The sequence below is a fragment of the Cyphomyrmex costatus genome, unplaced genomic scaffold (genome assembly GCF_001594065.2).
Source record: "Cyphomyrmex costatus isolate MS0001 unplaced genomic scaffold, Ccosl1.0 scaffold102, whole genome shotgun sequence".
Lineage (NCBI taxonomy): Eukaryota > Metazoa > Arthropoda > Insecta > Hymenoptera > Formicidae > Cyphomyrmex > Cyphomyrmex costatus.
The window spans coordinates 1100349-1122121 of NW_017274977.1; the positions used below are offsets into that span (position 1 = coordinate 1100349).

The 21773-nt window shown below is 31.8% G+C and overlaps 3 protein-coding genes across 19 annotated transcripts in view; 2 read left to right on the forward strand and 1 right to left on the reverse strand.

Annotated features, from left to right (window-relative positions):
* The window catches only part of LOC108773514 (annexin B9), a 6132-nt gene extending 3133 nt beyond the window's left edge, over positions 1-2999 (forward strand). For 3 of the 6 annotated variants that reach the window (XM_018539367.1, XM_018539372.1, XM_018539351.1), the window contains 5 exons: positions 40-421; positions 841-920; positions 1000-1246; positions 1393-1574; positions 2892-2999. In XM_018539367.1, coding sequence (XP_018394869.1) covers positions 40-421; positions 841-920; positions 1000-1246; positions 1393-1574; positions 2892-2942 — 942 coding nt within the window. In that variant the 3' untranslated portion in view covers positions 2943-2999. Of the gene's footprint in view, positions 1-39; positions 422-840; positions 921-999; positions 1247-1392; positions 1575-2101; positions 2286-2658; positions 2797-2891 lie in introns of all 6 variants that reach the window. The other 3 variants (XR_001940692.1, XR_001940694.1, XR_001940695.1) reach the window with 3 other exon arrangements.
* Positions 3000-3755: 756 nt separating this feature from the next.
* LOC108773083 (uncharacterized) lies at positions 3756-5115 on the reverse strand. The gene is made up of 5 exons (XM_018538803.1): positions 5074-5115; positions 4773-4999; positions 4288-4392; positions 4105-4197; positions 3756-4030 (listed from the first exon to the last, which is right to left on the reverse strand). The coding sequence occupies exons 2-5, from the start codon at positions 4900-4902 to the stop codon at positions 3756-3758; spliced, it is 603 nt and encodes a 200-aa protein (XP_018394305.1). The 5' UTR covers positions 4903-4999; positions 5074-5115.
* A 3219-nt stretch (positions 5116-8334) lies between these two features.
* Positions 8335-14336, forward strand: CrebB (Cyclic-AMP response element binding protein B). Of its 12 annotated transcripts, none has more exons than XM_018539393.1 (8): positions 8335-8415; positions 9221-9433; positions 9915-10064; positions 10203-10326; positions 12106-12195; positions 12689-12832; positions 13291-13360; positions 13513-14336. In XM_018539393.1, exons 2-8 carry the CDS (start codon positions 9242-9244, stop codon positions 13655-13657), a joined length of 915 nt encoding a protein of 304 aa, XP_018394895.1. In that variant the 5' UTR covers positions 8335-8415; positions 9221-9241; the 3' UTR covers positions 13658-14336. The 12 variants fall into 12 exon arrangements, with proteins under 12 accessions (XP_018394895.1, XP_018394903.1, XP_018394882.1 ...); XM_018539401.1 differs by lacking the exon at positions 8335-8415 and adding an exon at positions 8728-8799; XM_018539380.1 differs by lacking the exon at positions 8335-8415 and adding an exon at positions 9002-9076.
* The last annotated feature ends 7437 nt before the right edge of the window (positions 14337-21773 follow it).

Below are 21773 nucleotides of genomic sequence, written 5' to 3' on the forward strand. Positions count from 1 at the left end.
ATTGATAATCGAATGATGCAAAATTAAATACGTTTCTAGTGCACGCCCACCGTGTATCCGGCTGATCCTTTCGATTCCGAGGCAGATGCCACTCTATTACGGACTGCGATGAAGGGTTTTGGAACTGATGAGCAGGCCATATTGGATGTCTTGGCTCATCGCGGCATCGTACAGCGATTAGAAATTGCCGACAAATTTAAGACAATGTACGGCAAAGACCTCATTTCCGAGTTGAAATCAGAATTGTCCGGAAACTTCGAGAAAGTCATCCTGGCCTTAATGACACCTCTTCCCGAATATTATGCCAAGGAGTTGCACGAAGCTATTTCCGGCATGGGCACCGACGAGGGTGCACTCATCGAAGTCCTTGCATCCCTGAGCAACTACGGTATCAAAACGATATCGGCTGTCTACAAGGATCGTAAGTTTCAACGCAGCGTATTTTTTTTTCGGAACCGATTTGGCCGTTTGCTTTCTATATATGTAGTCAGTCCTTTCATCCTCTGCATAGAACACGAATTTCATTTAAAAAAACTATATTTGTCATTTTCTGCACTGAAAAAATTTACTAAATCTTAATATATATTTCTTTGAATGATATCAAGTCATTTACATTTACAGTAAATATTTATTTAATAAAAGAATGATAGTTAAAAATCAAATTAATGGTTTTTTAATAAAATATATATATATATATATATTTACATTTAATAAATATTTACTCAGTTATATTCAAACAAATATTAATTATTAATATTTAATTTTTTTCAGTGTAGTTTTGCTTGATTTTAAGTCGTGCAATTTATAAATTACAAATATATTACCAATTTATCTCCCTAGTGTACGACAAAGAGTTGGAAGATGACCTCAAGAGCGATACCTCCGGTTATTTCAAAAGGCTTTTAGTATCGTTGTCTTGCGTAAGTAACAATTGGAAATTGATGTACAACTTCGCGCACTATTCTACCAGTTTTTCTCTATTCTCTGATTAATAATCAGGCCAGCAGAGACGAGAGTCCAGACGTCGATGAGGAGGCCGCACGTCAGGATGCCGAGAGGCTTCATGCCGCGGGTGAGGGACAGTGGGGCACCGACGAAAGTACTTTCAATGCAATTCTCATTACTAAGAGTTTTCCACAATTGCGACGAATCTTCAAGGAATACGAGCACCTCACCGGAGACACCTTGAAGCACGCTATCAAGCGAGAATTCTCTGGTTCTGTTGAAGACGGCTACTTAGCTGTGGGTAAGAAATCATTAAATACTATAATTTATTTATTATTTATTTAGTAAATTATTTGTCACTACTTTTAATTGTGGCATTCGTTTTCTTTTTTCGTATATACATGTATATATTTAAATTTTTATTATTCTAAAACGGTCTTCTTTCAGTAAAATGCGCCACCGATAAGACTGCTTATTTCGCGGAAAGATTATACAAAGCTATGCGTGGAATGGGCACGGACGATTCGACGTTGGTACGCATCATTGTGACGCGATCAGAGATTGATCTGGGTGATATTAAGGATTCTTATGAGAGACTTTACGGAAAATCTCTTGCGGAAGCTATCGACGTAAGTATAAAATACATTAACTTCTGAAATAGTTTCGCGCTATTTATTATTCTACCTATTACGCTTTTTCTCTTTATTGTGTATTATTTGTACTGCAATTGATTTTATTTTTGTAACAATAAAATTAATAAAAGATAAAAAAAGCATAATAATATAATGCAATAAATAAAAATATAAAATAATATTAATAATAGAAATACAAATTTAAACAGAATATTTTAATGATAATTTTTTAAGTAAATTCAGAGTCAATTTCTTTCTTTGACTCACACAGATTTGTTCGAAATCCACTTTAATTCCAGCGCTTCATACAATTCTAAGCTTCCATTCACTTAATACAACAATGCTTTATCTCGAAATGTTAAATTACACATTCACATAATTCCTTTTCATCTGTATACTTATATGCATCAGCAGTCACTAAACTACAATAAAATATATAAACAACTATAATATAATAAATAATCTATTAACTCACATATACACTATATTTCTTAGCATTCCGTATAACTTTCCATAAATTTCAGGACGACTGTTCAGGCGACTACAAGAGACTCTTGCTTGCCCTTGTTGGATGAAAATATTTCAATCGTGCAACAGACCCTTTTGTTGAAAATTATACTTCAATGTCGCGGAAATTATATAGCGCTTCATTGTATTCTGCAAAGATTTTGATTAATTTAGTTTCTTACGTTTCGTTTGCTATTAATGGTGAATATGATTTTACTCGAGTTATAGACGTTTTGCACTTGATCGGAGTGATGCTACATACGTGTGTAAAATAAGTTACAAAATAATGTATAAAAAATCTGTACATCAAGACTGTACACGAGTCTCTGTGAAGATCGATCGAAAATCGATCTATTGATTGGCTATTGTATACTCTAGTAAACTATAATTATTAATTTAAACGCAATTTGTTTTTCACCATACTAATTCCATTAATTAGTCCATGCTATTTCTGACCGCATGCATGCCTCTATATAATAGCCGTATGTACGTATAAATACAAGAACATCACGATTTGCTTTGTGAATCAATGTTTAGCTTTGATTTTCCTATATTCTTTTTTTTGCATTTACAGAATGACTGCAGCGACGACTTTAAACGGCTTCTGATTGCGCTATTGAATTAATGAACTTGAAGAGAAAATAATTTTCATTACTAAAAATACCCAGTCAGATATTTAACACGATTGTCAATAATACAAAAGCATGTAAATGTAATGCATACGTTTATCTATAATAAACATATACATTTGCAATTCTTAACTCGTTTTACTGATAATACGAAAAAAAATCTTTTTTTCTTTTCCAGAACGATTGCGCCGCCGAGTGGAAAAGATTATTGATAGCAATGTTGAATTAAGAATATATCTATAATACGAGATAATTATACATATAACTAAGCAAAATATTTGAAATAACAGCATAATAAAAAACATTTGATATACATAAATTGTTAATATAATTAAGTATAACACATGTAATACATTTATATGAAATTATTTAATATCTATACAAATCTACAAGATTACAAAAACAATAAACATACGTTATAATAAAAAACAAAATAATAGCTGTGCTTCACATTATTACATTAGATAAAAATAAAACTAATTGCTAACATGACACAAAAATAAAAGAAGTATATATGGTATGTTTTGTTTCGATCGTTTCGATACATCTTGAAAAAAAAATCAATGTAAAGTGAGAAATTTACATTTCTTAACCCTAATCGATATTCGTTTTTAAATTGAGTATTCACTAGTCAGATGTATTTTAAATTAATGTAGTTTTGCTCTTAAAGTAAACGTAATTGAACGATTTCGTTCACATTTTGAAAATCGAAATTCTAAGAAATAATATGTAACTTAAAATTAGAAAGGAAGGTTGCGTGAAGAACATCTGTTATTAATAATTCATTATAACGTAGATAAATTATTAATAACAGAAATGAAGAAACTGTCCACAACAATATCGATTAGGATTAAGTCACATAGAGATTCTGGGTCGTATTCAAAACGCGCTTACAACGATATTAGCGCTCTAACATGCTATAGTTTACGTTACGCATACTATAGAATTTCGGAGATAAAAGCACACTTTTATATTAATAAAAACGCATTCTGAATACAGACCTCTGTGTGTTGTGTGTGTGTATACATGATCAAAATATTATTCATACCCTAGTCACAATGGGTAAATCATTTTTCGTTTTTTTAAGAAACAATTTTGACCAATTGTTTTCAATATACTCCATCTTATCATGCAGTTTAGTCTGGAGACAACCTAATTTTATTTTAGTGATAGGGAGTTTCATTATTTTTCCATAAATCTCGAAACAAACGTGAAACTTGTCTCCATCAATGTTTATATCATAGACATGCAAGCAAATTTCAACATCCACTGCATCTATAATATCCTCTCCAAAACAAATAGGTGGTGGGTTACGAGCTAGAAATATATATATTCTATTTATTGATATGACATCGACAATATACATTTTAAATTGTGCAATCAGATATTACCTGAAATTGTCTCGTTAATAATTGCAAAGTTGTTGTATGTCACTGTGAGTGAAATCCCATAATCCTTCTCTAAATAACTTGCATTTACGCAAACTATAATATATAAAAATATAGCATCGAAAGTAGAATATATCAATATTAAACAATTATTATAATATAGACTATAAATAATTATGTAATTACGTTTTCCATCCAAAGAGACTGCATCCCATATTAAAAGCTGACAGCATCCACAATTATATTGAATGCATTTGCAACCATTATCATTCATTTTTATAAAATATTCATCTAAAAAATAAAACTCACTTGGCATTTGTATTATAAACAATATTTTATACATTTTATAAATATTTACTAGTGAGGAATCTTTGCATGATTTATAATTATTTTTTTTAATAAACCACTGATAAGAATAAGTTGAATTAAATTAAACAGAAATCTTATTTTTCATAGATCCAAAATAGATTTTTGTGTTTAAATATTTCTATATGAATTTGTGTGTGTGTGTGTGTGTGTGTGTGTGTGTGTAGACAATTATATATATATATGTACACACGCACATATCACAAGGTTTTATGTTAAATACAGTAAAATTTGATACAAAAATTTTAATGTATAAAAATATTTTAAGTATTATCAAAATGTAAATATTTAATATATATATATACTATATGTTTCGTTGTCCAATGGAAATATCGTCGGTGTAATCTCATCTTGACCTGTTGCTTTCACGACTACGATACAGAACATTCCGATAAAAGCAATGTCCATAAATCCAACGTGACGTAATTGTTTCATGTTTTTTTAGCTCTGCTTTTTAACAATAGACCAGGCAGACGTCAAATCTTGTTGTAGAGATACCTTTTCGTAATTCCGAATAGCGATCTTCCGCCTCCTGAATCACAAATTTTTGATTAGCGACTTCTACTATATTTTTCTGTTGACTTGTTGATACTACGAAATACGAACCGCCCCCGCCCTGGCACGGTGAGCAAAAATATCTCTTTGTTCTAAGAAATATAGGATGCGCTCTTTTCTGTTGAACTTCTTGCACTATTAATCTCTTTTCTTTTTCTCTCCCCGGTGGAGAGAAAAGGAGGTAGGATGTATAGTGTAATAAGTACAGCTAAAAAAAACAGACCAATTAAAGCTGCCGTTGTACAACAACCAGGGGAAATCCCGCCAAAATTGAAACAGTCTTGTCCATAGAGTGCAACAAATATAGATTGCGCGCGCGTTTTAACCTGTGGTTTTAACTGTTTTGAACATCACTACGTGCCTGCTTTTGAAAGGAAAAAAGTTTCCATCAAACTTGGATGTTTTTTTTATGACTTTGCATTGTAAATAAATTTGCATTGTAAATATGTATATCGTTCACCGGATAAGCAGAAAAAAAAATAAAGACACCTATATCTATATATATTTATATATATATATATATATACTTATATATATATATATATATATATAGAGAGAGAGAGAGAGAGAGAGAGAGATGTATATTTATATATATATATATAATTCGAATATGAGTTATCAATTAATGGCTGTTTATTGATTAATGTAAATTAACTTATTTAATTTTAGTTTAATTTATCCCTACTAAAAAGAAATTACGTCATAAAGTAACATAACGGAATCATGTAATTAAAATATGTGTAAATCACGTAATGGATTGTTCCAAAAACGTGTAAGAATTTCTGACTAGTATTTTAATTTTATGTGTATAATATCGTAAAATGTATCATTGTTATAATAAATATCTACGATTTTATTTTAAATCTTATGGCTAGTAGGAAGATGCAAAGATATTATATAAAGACATATAAGCGCATTTAAAAGTTCTTATATAAATCTTATGAAAATACTACGAGAGCCTTTATTACGATTCTGCTTAGATTTTAGGTATTAATTTCAATTTACTTTACTTTTTATTCTTTTCTTATTCGTAGAACTAGAAAAGTAACATTAAAACATGAAAAGTAAGTTAAATTAAGATAAAAAAGTTAATTTACATTGATATTATAGAAATAGATATATAAGAATAAGAAATAGAAAAAGCAGAAGAGTAAATGAACCAAAATTAAAATTAATGTATATACTAAAAATTTGTAGTAATGTAGTGATCTAATTATTGTTACTGAGATCCGATAATCTGAAGAACTCATATATAATTATTGAATATGTATAAACTGCTCAGACACGGCATAGAATATCTATGATAAATATATTTATTACTATATATTTATTTTTTGATTAAAAAATTTTAAAATACTTTTATTATACAATGTTATCAGTTATGTTTCAAGATTTTTTTAGTTGTACGTGTGACACCTATATGTAAAGCGTTTTGTCTATCGAGCTGCTGTTCACAATATCTACATTCAAAAAATAAATTAAAAATCAAATTAAATTAAGTAAAAAATAAAACAAACTAATAAGATTTGGGGGTACTACATATATTAATAGAACGGTATTTCCTACTTTGGATAAATATTGCGAAGAATATCATTACGTCTACTCGCCATCAGAGGTTTATCGATATTCGCAAATTCTCGCAAGTGCTGAGACACATGTATATCTCTTTATATAAAGAATCTCGATTTAATAACTTACCAAGGCGTATAAGGTAGGCTTCCACTACAATGCCTTACTGATGAGTCCAGTAGTGGAAGCCGGGACGATCAAACGCCAAAAATTACGTGATATTCTTCGCAAATAATAATTAATATTAAATTATCAGATTTAGATTTTTAATTGTAATTTGACTCTTATTCGCCCTGTTTAATGTATTAATTATTACTAATAAGATGAATAAAATTAAAAAATAAAATTAATTAATTAATCTAATTAAATAAATAAATAAAATAAAACAAAAAAAGTAATTTAATTAAATAAATTAATAAAATAAGTCCATCACAAATAGGTCCATCTTATGAGTCTTGCGTAATGAAATACTTGGATAATTATCATTTATTTCATGTCTGTTTTTGATTAAGAAGACATCGATACTTTTTTTATGCACTTGGCGTATATTTTTTCTTTTTTTAAGGTCTTTTTAAAGGATATGTACTATTTAAATATAAATAAATATTTCTAATAAGTATTTTTTAATTGGATTTTATAATATCTTATTAAGTATTTTTTCGTAGTATTTATTACAACATTTACAATAAATATTTCATAATATTTGTAATAAATGTTTATTTGATTTGTGTTATAGATGTATGACCACAAAAATATTTATGAAATATTTAAAATAAATCTTATAAACATTGTGTTGTCTGGGTGTTCTTTGTAAGGTGCATTTAAAATTAAATAATATTAGAGAAATGCGAAAAGAAAAAGATGTTTAACAACAAAAAACAGATTTGCATAAAAGAAAAATGTACTAACTTTTAATATATATACATATGTATATAAATATATATATTATACATTAATATTAATATACTTATAAATAATCGTTTAAACAGTATTAACATTTATTTACGAAAAATAAATATATTTGCCAAATAAAAACATAATTAAATTATAATATATAGTTTTTGTAGCAAAGAACTATATGTTTATATTCAGTAAATATTCAATTGGTACTATTTTGAATAAATGTTTATTAAAATTTAGTACATTTTTTCTCTGTATGCAGATACTCAATACGTTTTGTCGTTCTACATATGAAGTTTGCGCAAGACGCAATCATATAGAGCGCCGTTATCGGCCATTTTCTAATGTTCGATATTTAAGTTTTTCCATACAGTATTGAAGTTTACAATTTATAATTTATAATGCAGCAGCTGTGATTATTTTTATATCCTATAGATATTTCTATATATTATAAATATCACAATTATATATATTTTCCGATAAACCGAGGGAAAATAAAGTGCAACGTGTACGAAGAGAGCAAAGAAAGAGTACAACAGAGTGCTACAGAGAAAATCGCGGGAATCGCCGTCGTGGTCGTCGTTGAGGATCAAAGCCGCGATCGCCCTGGATCGCATGTATGACGCGCTTAGAACATAGACGAGATCAGATTATGAGGGGTCAGAGGGCGGCGGGCGAGGGTGAATCGGCAGCAACAACAACGGCGTTCCTGAGAGCAGGATTAGCAGCAGCACCAAACGGCAGCAACAGCGGCGGCGGCAGCAGCTATCACGACGTCGACTGCCATCTTGAGCGTGACGCGCAACTCAGAGGTCGTGGGCTCCACCAGTGACGAAGCCACTGGAGTTTTGACGTGGCTGCTACGTACCTGCCCGACTGCCCACTCCGATTGCAGCAAACTTGGTGACGAGAAATACGTAACTGGTAAGTGCCCCAGCTGGAGAATAATAACAATCGGGCCGTGGACCAAGCGCGCGGCTCCTCGCGCACCGCGCTGATCGCGCGTGCGAGACGAAGAAACGGTCGCGCGTCCGCTGTTGCGTGCATTGCCTTTCGCTCTTTCCGCGTTTGCGAACGACCGCGCGACGCATACGCGCGATTTACGCTCGTCTGCTACGCTTAACGTGATGCCGCGAAATATGGCGACGGCCCGACGGCCCGGAGTGAGAGAGACCGCGTGCATCCGCGTCCGCTCCCGACGATCGACACGAGGTGGCTCGATCACCTCGCGATCCTGCTTCTTCTCGCCCTGACACCCGTCACTTGGGGGAGGGGTACTATCGCGGGTTACGCGCTCGCATTTCCTAGGTACGTGCGAGATCGAGGGTTACCCTTGCCGTCTATCCGGATAGCAATTCTCTCCGTCGTTTTCCATCGAGTGGGAGAGAGAGAGAGAGATAGAGATAGAGAAAGAGAGAAAGAGAAAAACAGTACCTCGAGCGCGTGTTTATTGTCCCCTCCCCCTTCCCTCCCCGTCTTATTTTTAGCTCGCTTATGTAAATGACGCAGTAGTAGTCATCTTATTTGTTGGCGGGAAGTTTAAATGACTCGCGTTCCGCTAATCGAGAAATCTTACAATTTAAAGGTTTTGTTATGTCACTTGTGTCATTCAAATGTATATACTTGTAGATCAATGTAATTGTTTAATTTTGACGTGATATAACATTGATATGACTTCTCACCTGACACATCCCAAATGTTTGTATTACAGAGTGTTTTTGTGTTGCAGAGCTCGCGAGGTAGTCGGGCTATGGAAAGTATGGTCGAAGAAAATGGATCAGCCGTCGATCCGTTGTCTGTGCAGGGCTCCCAGAGCGACGCAGCGCCAGCAATCGCAACCTCGGTACAATCTATCGATAGAACGCATCAGCAGCAAACTCATCACCTGGTAGCTTCTACCAGCATTGTGCAACTGACACTACCTACGTCAGGAACAACACAGGTATACAGGAGGCTCTCCTGTGTATCTATGTCCGATAATTTGTCTTCTCTTTATTTCGGAGCATGCGCATAGCGTTTATTTGTCCTTTTACTATCGTTATTGTTTCTCTGTAATGCAAGTGTGATCTAGACATCCGGTCTTGCATAATGCTGGTTGCGTCTTGGGAATGCGAAGGCCTTCCCAAGATCATTCATCCTTAGATTGTAGGACATAGGGAGTACTTTCTATGAATGTGACAGTCAAAGGTATTCATTGGATATATGTTCATGCATCATAAGTTCCCATCTTTCTCATAGCACACAACAAACAACATGTACATTATTCCTTTAGTAATTATTCGTTATAACGGATATTGGTCGATGCAGTATACAGTTTGTATATGTACAAGGAATAATGATCATGTGTCTATAATTAGTTTTAATGATATAATAATTGTCTTAACCGTTCATAATGTTTAGCATTTGATTTGATTCTTGCACAGGTGCAATCAGTCATACAACCCAATCAACAATCCGTGATACAGACCGCCACAAACATACAACCCGTCGCAATCTCCAAAGGAAACGTTATTCTGGTTAGCAAGCCCAACTCCGTTATACAAACTGCACAAGGCAGTCTACAGACGCTTCAAGTGAGTCATACGTATTAACTTTTTAACACTTCAGCCTAAAGATCGTCCAGATGTTTGCATTGTTATCAGTACGCGCAAATGTGTGACGTAGTTATTAATGTATCATTGAAATTTGAATACTCTGCTATTTGTGTTAAGGTGGTGGAAACTGGTAGTGACGATAGTTTCTCAGACGAAGATTCACCTAAGAAGAGGAATATTCTAACTAGACGACCGTCTTACAGAAAGATTCTCAACGATTTAGGTGGAGGGGAAATTACAGGTAAGACGTGAAGTTTCTACTTAAATAATAAGCTTTTGTCTCAAGACATTCTATAGATAGAAATTGAAGTTGCGATGTAGAGAATGTTAATCGTGTAGTCGCTGATTTCCATGATTATGAATTAATACCATTCGCGTAATTTTGTTTACCATTTCGCCGCGAATGAAATAAATATTAAAGATAAATAATTACACTCGCTTTTAATCACATAAAACGTTTACGTGCATGTCAGTTCATACAAGTTGATAATATAAAATATGTAGTAATTTGCATATTTGTATATCTTAAAGATGTCTAAAGAATTTAAACTGTAAGATTATTCTAGTACTACTGAAATTAATATAAATATCCTTTTTTCTTTTTATAATAATATATTATTTAATTTTGTTTCTCAAATATATTAGCGCAGGTACGGTATAATGAATATTTGTTACGCTGAAGCTTTCCATTATTTTTCTAATTTCGACCGCAAATAAGCAATATAAGCTTTTTTAAGAGTAACATAATGAGTTTTAGCGCGTGAAATGAGATAATGAAATAAGATACTTATATTACGATGTCGTTTTTATGTTTAGTACTACAGTTTACATATAGTCAGGTGTATAAGAGAAGTATGCCATACCAAGCTCGTACAATACCATACAGCAATGCAGAGACATGGGTTATTATTATTATTATTAAAATTAGAGATTCTGAGAGAGGGTTTGCGCAGATCGTTCCTTTGACTCCATTACCTTAATACTACATTAAAAGTAAAATTTATTTAGAGTAGTAAGGTGAAGTGATAATGTGTGTACAATCGCCCACCTATTTTCGAAAAAAATAATTTTTCAAAGACTTATCGGCGAATACACATTCATGTCCACCACGATATACTATGGAGTATTAAATATTATTGTAATTATCGCTTCGACATTTACATTAATTTAATTAATTCTCATGTATATAGGGTGTATTAAAAGGTAAGTGTAATTGACAGCCATATTATTATAGAAATGAATGTTGAAGTTTGATGAAAAGAAAACATTATTTGTTGAAAAGAAAACATATAACGAATTTTATGGTTTTGTTCGAAATTATTATAAAATTATAATCATAAATTTAAAATGAGCAAGTAACCATTAACGTTTGTACCAAATTAATTTTTTGAACAAATTCTACCGTATAAAATCCACTCCTTTCCCACTTTTAATACACTCCATATATTTTTGTTACAATTTAACTTGTGGAAAAGAAAATATATGTTAGATATATACTAATAATTATACAAGATCGTTTTTACAAAGACTTCATAGACTTTTATTTTATATGTGAAACAATCAGAGTTATTTACGCAAAATTAATTGTTATTTCTGTTGTTTCTATGTGGAATAGTTATCTTTTTGTTTAATATTTAAGAACTTATTCTCAAAATAAATGTTTCTCGATACTTTCTATTTCCTTTTTGTATGAGCTGACTGCACGCAGCGCAATGATAAATATGTATCGTATAATCAGCAGCCAGAAAGGAAATAGCTTAACAAATCATAGTTATACGATGGAATTTCAGTTTGTTTCTTTCGTACTTATCGCTATATTATAATTTTACTTTCTGGATGCAGATAATTGCAAGTAATTTAGAATATATTTATTCAATGTGAGCATTAAAGATATAGTACGAATTTGGCAAAGAAAGAAAGAAAAAGAGAAAGTAATGCATTGTACATAGAATGACGCACACACACGTTAGCGGTACCGGTTAGCTAATTAATGGGGGTTTGGATTGATTCGGTGTTACAGACGGTCGTTTGCCCCCCTTAGAATCATCCTCCGAGTGTGATTCTAACGTGGACAGTGAAGTGTCTTCCCATTCGCTCCATTATCAAACAGGTTGGTTACTTTATCTCCTTTTACGTATCTTTCCTGGTTGTATTACATTCCACAGGCTGTCCATGTATATAGTTCTTGTATTCTTCTTTATACCGAGGGAGATGATGTTAGAGGAGTACTTAATGAGAAAGGACAAGAAAAAAAAAGAATTTTAAATCAAGATCCATTCGCATTTACTATTGTCTTCCATCCCTGTGTGTACTGCCTAACGTTATATATCATTTTTCACGATACTCGCTTGGTGTGGCATTCTTGCTTATGGGATATCGATATAGACTTATCATTCGGATCATTCAACGAAAAAGAAAACAGCGCCGAAAAACTCAAATAATTCTCTTTTGTGCAAGGAACATTATATCATTATGTTTCACGCATATAAAATCTCTTTCAAATGCATTATCATTTTTAGTGCGTTAATGATGCACAGCTCTATTGTCATTAGTTGGAGGATTTTTTTTTTAAGAACATATTTTCAAAATAATTTGTTTTACAGTAATTCCTGCCGGTACTATTCAAATTGCGACCCAAGGGGAGGGAGTTCCGGGGCTTCACACGTTAACTATGAGCAATGCGGCGACAGCGGGTGGAGCTATAGTGCAGTATGCACAGGGCCAGGACACTCAATTTTTTGTCCCAGGTGTGCTTTTGCATCATTTCCTATCAGAGATTCTTAAGTAAACTTTTCAGTTTTGTTTCTATTATATTACAATATTGTATAGTGATCATACATCATTGTAATATATGTATATATATATATGTATGTATATATATATATATATATACACACATACACGTAATAATTATTTCTCAAAAAAGAATTCCATATTACATGAATTGATGTATTACTCTATTAGTATTACTAGATTTGCAAAAAATAAGATGTATTAATATTACTTTAGATTTGCAAAAAAATAAGAAGGTATAGATTAATAATAAAATTTAACATATTTTCTAGACTGTATGTCCTTTTGATAAATACAGTAATGATTTTTAATAAATAAAATGGAAAAACTATTTAGTAAAAAAAATTGTATAGAGAATTATGATACACGTAACATAAAAATTTGGAGAGTACAGTCTCTTGCAATGTTACAGCTTATACAGGTCACGGAGTAGTAGTGGAGGATGCGGCACGAAAGAGAGAGTTAAGGTTGCTTAAGAACAGGTGAGTGATAAGAATAGACTTACCACATACAAAGTTATATCTGTACTTACCTATACAGATATAACATAATTTTCTTATCCTATATGTAAAGATGAGAAAAGATTAAATTCCTTTAGTGATGAAGAATATATCTATTTTTATTATGTACACAGAGAGGCGGCGCGTGAATGTAGAAGAAAGAAGAAGGAATATATAAAGTGCTTAGAAAATCGTGTTGCGGTGCTGGAGAATAGAAATCAGACGCTAATCGACGAACTGAAATCGTTAAAAGAATTATATCAACAGAAAACCGACTGAGATTGGTGTTTAAAACCTGCGCGACAGTGTATCAAAACTATTATTCAGTCGATGAACCTGTACATGTCTTGTTTGTGTACATTATCCTAAATGTTGCTAGGGGTAAGCGATGGTGATGTACATGCATTCTTATAGATATTTCTCTGTAACATACTGTATTTAAGTACGAATATGAAGGCTTGTGAAACTTGCTGTTACTAAAGCGGGAAGCCAAAGTTATATGAGACACGGAGGCAGCAAACACGTAGGCAATATTTCGTATATCGGTCTCTATTTTGGATAAACACAGCGCCTGATTTACTTAGAATCTGCGCACTCGAAATTTCAACCTTATAGGCTGGTTAGATCGCATTAATAATATAACTGGCAAATGATGTTCGTGTTTGTTTAGCATCACTGTCTACCGACCGTTTGTACTAGATGAAGGCGTGTCTTGCTTCATTATGACACGCTACAGTTTATTTCTTTAATATACAAGGTGATTTTTTTAACCTGAAACTTTCAAATATCTCGAAAAATAAGCACATTAAGAAAAAATGTTAAGAATCAAAATTTCATCATTCCGAGGATGACATATACTGACTTTAAAATCAGCCCCCCTGGGCGGAGAAGGGGGGCAAGTTTGAAATCTTAAATGGGAACCCCTATTTTTTATTGCATATTTGAAATCTTTGACTAAAAGCACATACGATTTGTCTGAAACATTTTTCTTGATTCATGATAGATGGTATAGCTGTAATCGACGAAATTCAATATTTCTTCGATTTCTCTTACTGAGAACCCATGCTTACGATTCTGCAATACATAACAATAAAAATACCACGTTTTCATTGTTAATACTCGAAATTAATCTTAAAACAAACTTCTCATTATTTTTAATTACTCATTAATTACTTCTCAAGAAACTACTTTTAGCGTAACCCAGGAACAACGACGTGGACGTAGCAGTTTTCTGTTCCCTTCGGGGTGCTTGATTAACGATAGAATTTCAGAAAATTTTTAATCGTCAATTGGTATTTTTGAAACAAAATACCAATTGACAATTAAAAATAAATAAATATCTGCAATAAATCAGCCTAATTTAACTCACCGCTCAGGGGCGGAGTGGAGGGGGGGGGGCTGATTTTAACGTCAGTGTATGTCATCCTCGGAATGATGAAATTTTGATTCTTAACATTTTTTCTTAGTGTGCTTATTTTTCGAGATATTTGAAAGTTTCAGGTTAAAAAAATCACCCTGTGTGTATATATATAGAAAAATATATATATGAAAGCGTTCATGCGCTATTCGAAGTGTTTTGACTATCTATATAAAGAGTTGATGTAAATATCTCAACAAAACGTGCCGTGGTTTATAATTATATTGTATACAATAGGTAATGTCCGAGAGATATATTTACGGTAAATTCACAGATACCTATTTCGTATTGTCACACATACATCTTAGAAAATATATTATTTTTCAAAAATCTTAATTCTTTTTGTGAAAGATAATATTTCGCAAGGTTGTTTTATCATTTTATATATTTGGCGCAATTACGTTTCTATATAACGATTTGCGATTGTCTGTATAACAGACGATGATGCAATTATTTTGTTAAGAAAATTGAAACAAAAATTATTTGTTTATTCAGCACTATACAATATCGCATTTTCTTTCGATATAAAAAATATATTTGTTTTCTGTGCGTGTAAAAACCGTGCCATGGTGAGACGCGCTTCCATCTATTGTAAATAGGTCTTAATATACGATTTGTCGCAAAATGGAACCATACATGTCTAGTTTCACAAAAGAAAATTGGGAAGCAGCATTGAAAATGTGCTTCTAATGAAGGCGCTTTAAAATTGAATGCTTTTATAAAGTATCTTGGCATCGACGTAGGAAAAAAAGATTACAAAAGTAGTCACACATTTGAGTGATATGAGAAAAAAAAAATAGAAAAGATATCTCTCATTCTCCTAATGCCTGCATCGCCTTTTTCGTTTGCTGTATAAACGTGCATACAGGACGTTATTACGTTGCTTTTAAAACGAGTAAAATAATCCTGTTTTACGTCTCGTCAAAATGCCCCGTTCATTAAACGCTGGACAACACAACTTGTAAAATATAAATGTAATATACATCTGGAGTGCCTTGAAGATTTATGATACTTGTGATATACATATACATATGTTGGATATTAAAGACGCGCAACATATGCATATGTATGTATATACGTATGAAGGAAATTATGTTGTAGGTAAATATGGGTAGAGATATATATATATATATGATATTTTTAAAGTATATTATTAATATAGTTTTATGTACTTGACACACGCAACTCTATTACGAGAATTGTATTATTTTTGGGGACTCGTGTCCCCACGTAATCTCATTATCGTCGAGTCAAAAATCAATTACTGACACATATTGACACTACGCGATGTATTGTGAACAATACGCGTGCTTTTACCATGAAGAGATAACGTTAAAGACCCAAATAAAGAGCATAATTTTTTTAACAAAAGTTGCAATTGATGACGTATTGTGAATTTCAGTTTGTCACATTATTGGCGCAAATAATCTTTAATTCGTTGTATGGGACAAAGCTTTATCGGAAAAATATCTACTGACACATTTTTTAACGCATACAATGATACGAAAATTATTTATAACGACGTACCCAGAAATTCGACGCTGGGCGCATCGTTTAGAATTTCATATTTTATCGGTTCATCTCAATTATTCATAGTTTTGTAATGCTAACATGCATAAATAACATTGTCAATTTATGAAGCATTGCTTAAAAAAAATAAGAAAAGAAAATAGAATGAAAGAATCATTAGAGATAATAAATGTGCCGTATCCTTTATATGTGCATTTCATTGCTGTCACTGCATTATTTAAATTTTTGATACTTGTGTTGAACATTCATTTTTACTTCGTTTACCTATTAGACTTAAAGTGCCTTCTTCTTTTGCTTTTTGAGAGTAGTACAAGTGCATATTTTATTTTACGTACCTCCTTAAATGTCCAGAGAAATAGGATTTATTCCAGTAAAGAAACCTGGTGCAATATTAAGTATATTTTTTAAGTATGAGCTATCATTGCTTCTATAATAATTCGACGAATACGATTACTAGTCAACTTATTTTTCTGTTGACTTTCAGTTCTACAATATATTTCTTAATAAGCATTAATCTAATTCTTTTTTTCAATTGTATAATAAAAGTATATTTTATTTCTCATTATATACATATAAGATTTGTTCAGGAAAAAATAAACAGATACATCTTTAATATTTATTTTACAAACACATTGTGTATATTGATTGTAACACAGTAATATTATGTTATTAATATATTAGTATTACATATGTACAAGAGTGTATCAAAGAATAATGAGACAAATTTAATTTTTAATAAAATATTTATTTAATCTTTCAAGAAATTTTCAAGTATATTTTCCCTGCATTACAGTGCATATATCCCATTCCTTTTTACCATTTTAAAATATAAAATTGATACATTAATCATAAGATACATGTTATTTTTGTAACTTTTTTTTATTTAATTTTTAAAATTCCATGATTAATTAAAAAAATTTTAGAAAATCAGTCTCATTAATCTCTGATTGCTCTCTTGTATAATGTGTGTATACATATACTTACATCACATCATTAGATTTTTATCATTATTCTTATCTATACAGATCTCCATTCCTTTATTCTGCAAAAAATGGAATATAAATTAATAGTTTTCAATAGCAATATTTTTCAAGAAAGAATTTCTTTTATATACTTTAGTTGGAGGTACATGTAGAAATAATCATAATAGGATGAAATTTTATTAAAAATTAAAATTTTTTCTTAAAATTAAAAATTAAATTTTTTCTTGGTCAATAAATAAATAAATAAATAAATAAAAATTTTATCTTGTTATTTCAGAAATACAGGATGCATCAGGTACATTTGAGGACATATTGTGATGTTCTAACTCTGTCTGAACGTGCCTCATGTTTTTTTTACGCTTAGTAACACTTTTCACATTGCCATCAGATGCTTCTAACTCTCGACGAACTTTGTGAACAATCATGCGACTTCCAAAAATTGGGAGATTTCAAGATTGTTGTGATTCGTGTATATAGCAACGAAAACAGCGTGTCTTTTTATTTCCTAAGTCAGCTTATTCTCCATTTATGATGTTAAAAGAAAAAAAATAAAACTTCTTCGAAAACTTGGCAGGCACATATGTGAGTGTCCTCAAATACCTGACGCATCCTGTATCATCCATTATTTTAATAAAATTATGTATCTTAAGATATGTAATTATATATTCATAATGATTCTTACCATTTGTTTAACATGATGAAAAATTATCTCGGCTTCATATGTCTGCAAAACAAATATTAGAATAATTAATTTACATGTTCAAAAGCTATTTTGATAAATAAAAAATAAAAATTAATTCTCTCAGATGGTAGTGCATGTACAAATATAATCATAATTTCATACCGGTTACAATCATCATGTTAGAGTCATATAAAGAATTTTTGAGATATAATACGAGAGACGTTTGAAGGATATCAGAATATATAAGTATAAAAAAATATATACTGAAATATACACATGCAGTCAAATAAGTCAAATGTACAACATATAAAATTGTAAATGGACTTGGATCCCAACAGGCATTTAGCTTTGTCTTGGATAGAAAAAGAATTAGCATATTATATTTGAACAATTCGATTAGTTAATCATTGGTCAACTTTTTCTCTGTCTGAGAGATCTTGGAATAATTTCTAACAATATGTAGTTATAGATCCTCTAAAGTAGACTGAAGTATAATTACTCTTTTTATTTTTTAAATTGATGGAAGTTAATAATAAATACAATTTCAGTTTAATAATGAGTATTAAAGTCTATTGCCAAATATACATTGTGTCAAAACAAAGGATTGCATGGATGCATGTGGATTACAAATTGCGGTGAGCACGACTCGAGAAATTTGTATTCACGATGTACAATATATATTTTAATTATAACCGCAGATGTTGAAGATTTATTCATTATAAGATTTTTGTTACGTGTCAAAGACCTTAAATTTTCTCACCTTTCACAATTTGTCGTTGTATAAACGTCGAATTCGCTCTGACTTATCCACTGCCATCCACCATGAGCCGCATGTTCTTCCATTCTTCGTTGATCTCTGGTTGATCTTTTCAAAGAAATCAGGGAGACCAACAATCTCCCCTCTTGTTCCGAGCGTTACCTTCGTTTTGTAGCGCCGTCTAGGGATCGACAACCGGAAATGAGGAACTAATACTCAATATGGCTGCCATCGTTTCCGTTTTTATAGAAGATCACGCGCTTGCGTTTACTCTGTCTTTATCAAGCGCTTTCAACAAAATTTTCGATAGACAGAAGTCTTAATTGAAAATTCAGCTTCATTATTAGGCAATGATTATTAGGATATATATGTACACATGTATATATACGAATAAATTAAAAATTGTTATTTACAACGCTGGAAATAGCAACTTTTAATTAATAATCTTAATATTGACATGCTTTTTAATATAAAGAAATATATATAATCTTTTCACTTGCAAAATATAATAAAGAATAAAAGAAAATATAAAGAATATTAAAAATATTTGTTACAAATTAGCAATTGCTAATAAAGTTATCTGCTCCTGACTCCTAGTGCCCTTTTTCTTTAAGTTATAATGAAATTGTGAAAACTTCTGACCGATACATTTTTGTATAAAAACAATCAAACAATTCTATTGGATTTTTGCAACAATTTAGAAAAACATCACGACTTTCCACATTCACATTACGCAAACTGTGAAAATTATATAAGACAATGATCAAAAAATTCTGGATTAATTAATTAATTTCACGAATATTATAAAGAATAAAAAAGAGAAACGTCCTGAAAAATCAACGCTTTCTATGTGAAAAATAAATATAATCGATTAAATAATACTTTTAAAAAGAAATAGAATAGAAATTGAAAAAAACAATTTATAGATTATTCTGAGTATCAATAATTTTCCATATAAATATTATACAAATGTAATAAAATATGTGAGTCTACATTTTTAAGTAATAAATACCCAGTAATATTGTAAATGAAAAATAACCGTTATAATAGGATATGTTGAGATGCTACATCATTGTTTCTTTGCAATATCTGTATAATATTCTGTTTTACACGTACCATTAAATCAGTATTTTCTTCATTACATTTTTCTTTTATTTATGGAAATTTACTTTTTCTACATTTGTTAATAATTCTTTTTAGATATCTTCGATCTCTTTTCAAGTAGGCAATCTTTTGATACAGTTTTGTAACAGTAGGACTTAACAAAGTTTTCCAAGTAAATCTTTTAAGAACAGGTCTTGCTAATATTTGTTTATTTTACAATGACTCTTTCATATAATATTTTCAATTTCTCGTTGCTGCATTTGCTTTTGGTTTTGAATTTGCAGTTCTTTCAAAATATTCTCAATTTTCTGTTGCTGCAATAATGTTTCTTGCTGTACAATTTGCATGTCCTGTTGAACTATTAATAATATTTGTTTTTCTTGTCCCAAAAACGTACTATGCGACACGGTCTGCTGATCGTCATTACTGGGATGTTGTTCGCAATGCTTGCTTTGAATATTGCATATTTGTTTTTCTTGTTCCAAAAACGTACTATGTGACAGTCTGCTGATCGTCATTCCTGGGATGTTGTTCGCAATGCTTACTTTGAATATTGCAATGGACATCAACTGATTCCGATGTGTTCTAGCTCATGTATAGATGGAATTGCACAGGAATGTAAAACTCTTTTTGCAAAATCAATTTTGTAATCTTTATCACAAAAATGCTTATAGCAGACCCTTAATTTTTTTATTTCGTTTTCGTCTTCTGGTGGTTTCATGTTTAAATTTTGAAACCATTTATTGCGACATTCGGTCTTCTTCGGGAAACTATGACTTGGATCCTTTGGCACCGAAGAACATCCCGGAATACAACATTTTCGCACCATCTTACAATATAACAATCGTGTCAACTAAAGAACAGTTAACTGAACAGTAACCAACAGTTACTGAATTGACTGAACGGACTGAACGTGGCCAGGGAAATATGCCGATCAAAATGTATCGGAAACGATGGCAGCCATATTGAATATTAGTTCCTCGGGTCGTTTGCTAGACGGCGTCACAAAACGATGGTGCAAAAATGGCAGTTTGGTGGCCCTGAAAGGATGGCCAAGGGCCAATTTCACCAACGTCGGTTAAGCTAACCGACGGTTAATTCCAATGGAATTATCCAATCGCATTTGTCTTTGACCAGAATGAACCAATCATGGTTGACACTTTAATCGTCGGTTAGCTTAACCGATGTTGGTGAAATTGGCCCCAAGGGTCGCGTTCAGCAGACTCGATTATTGCGGAGCAGATCCGTAAGCACTCGCTGCTATTGGATGATCTAAAAGAATATACCAATTGCTATTGGTATATTTCAGTCTGCTGAATGTGACCAATATTTATAAAGCTGTGTCCACGAACTAGAATTTGACCCAATTCTCAAACAATGAAGTATGTAGCCAATTAACTTGCAGTTTTTCCGTAAAAACTACGTGTTGATTGATTACACATTCCTGGCTTCAAGAACTCGGAATGAGTTTTTACACCGTGGATACGGGGCTTTATAAGAATAAGTTCAGAGTACAGATTAGTGCAAATAAGCGAATGCAGTGCAGTGCAGTGTCGATTATTCACGATTATTCACGAATAGTTCGAATGATAGAATACGGAATTATCTTAAAATGATTCATTGAGTCTACTTGAGGTGTCGGCTAGATATTAAATATGATCTTGGGTAAATCTCGAGTCATACTCTCTTGAATCTCTAACCTCTGTAAGTTCAAGAATTTGTAGTTGACGAGTAATTATGGCGTGACCGAGATTGTGACAATAGAAGTGACAACTGACAAGTCTGTGAAAAGACGAAGCAATATGGACAATTAATGCATGATCTTTGAAAAAGAAAATCTAGCTCACATTCCGAATCCGAGTTCCCTGGAATAAAATAGGCGTTCGAGATAGATATTGCATGCCAATGGCACGTGCAATGGG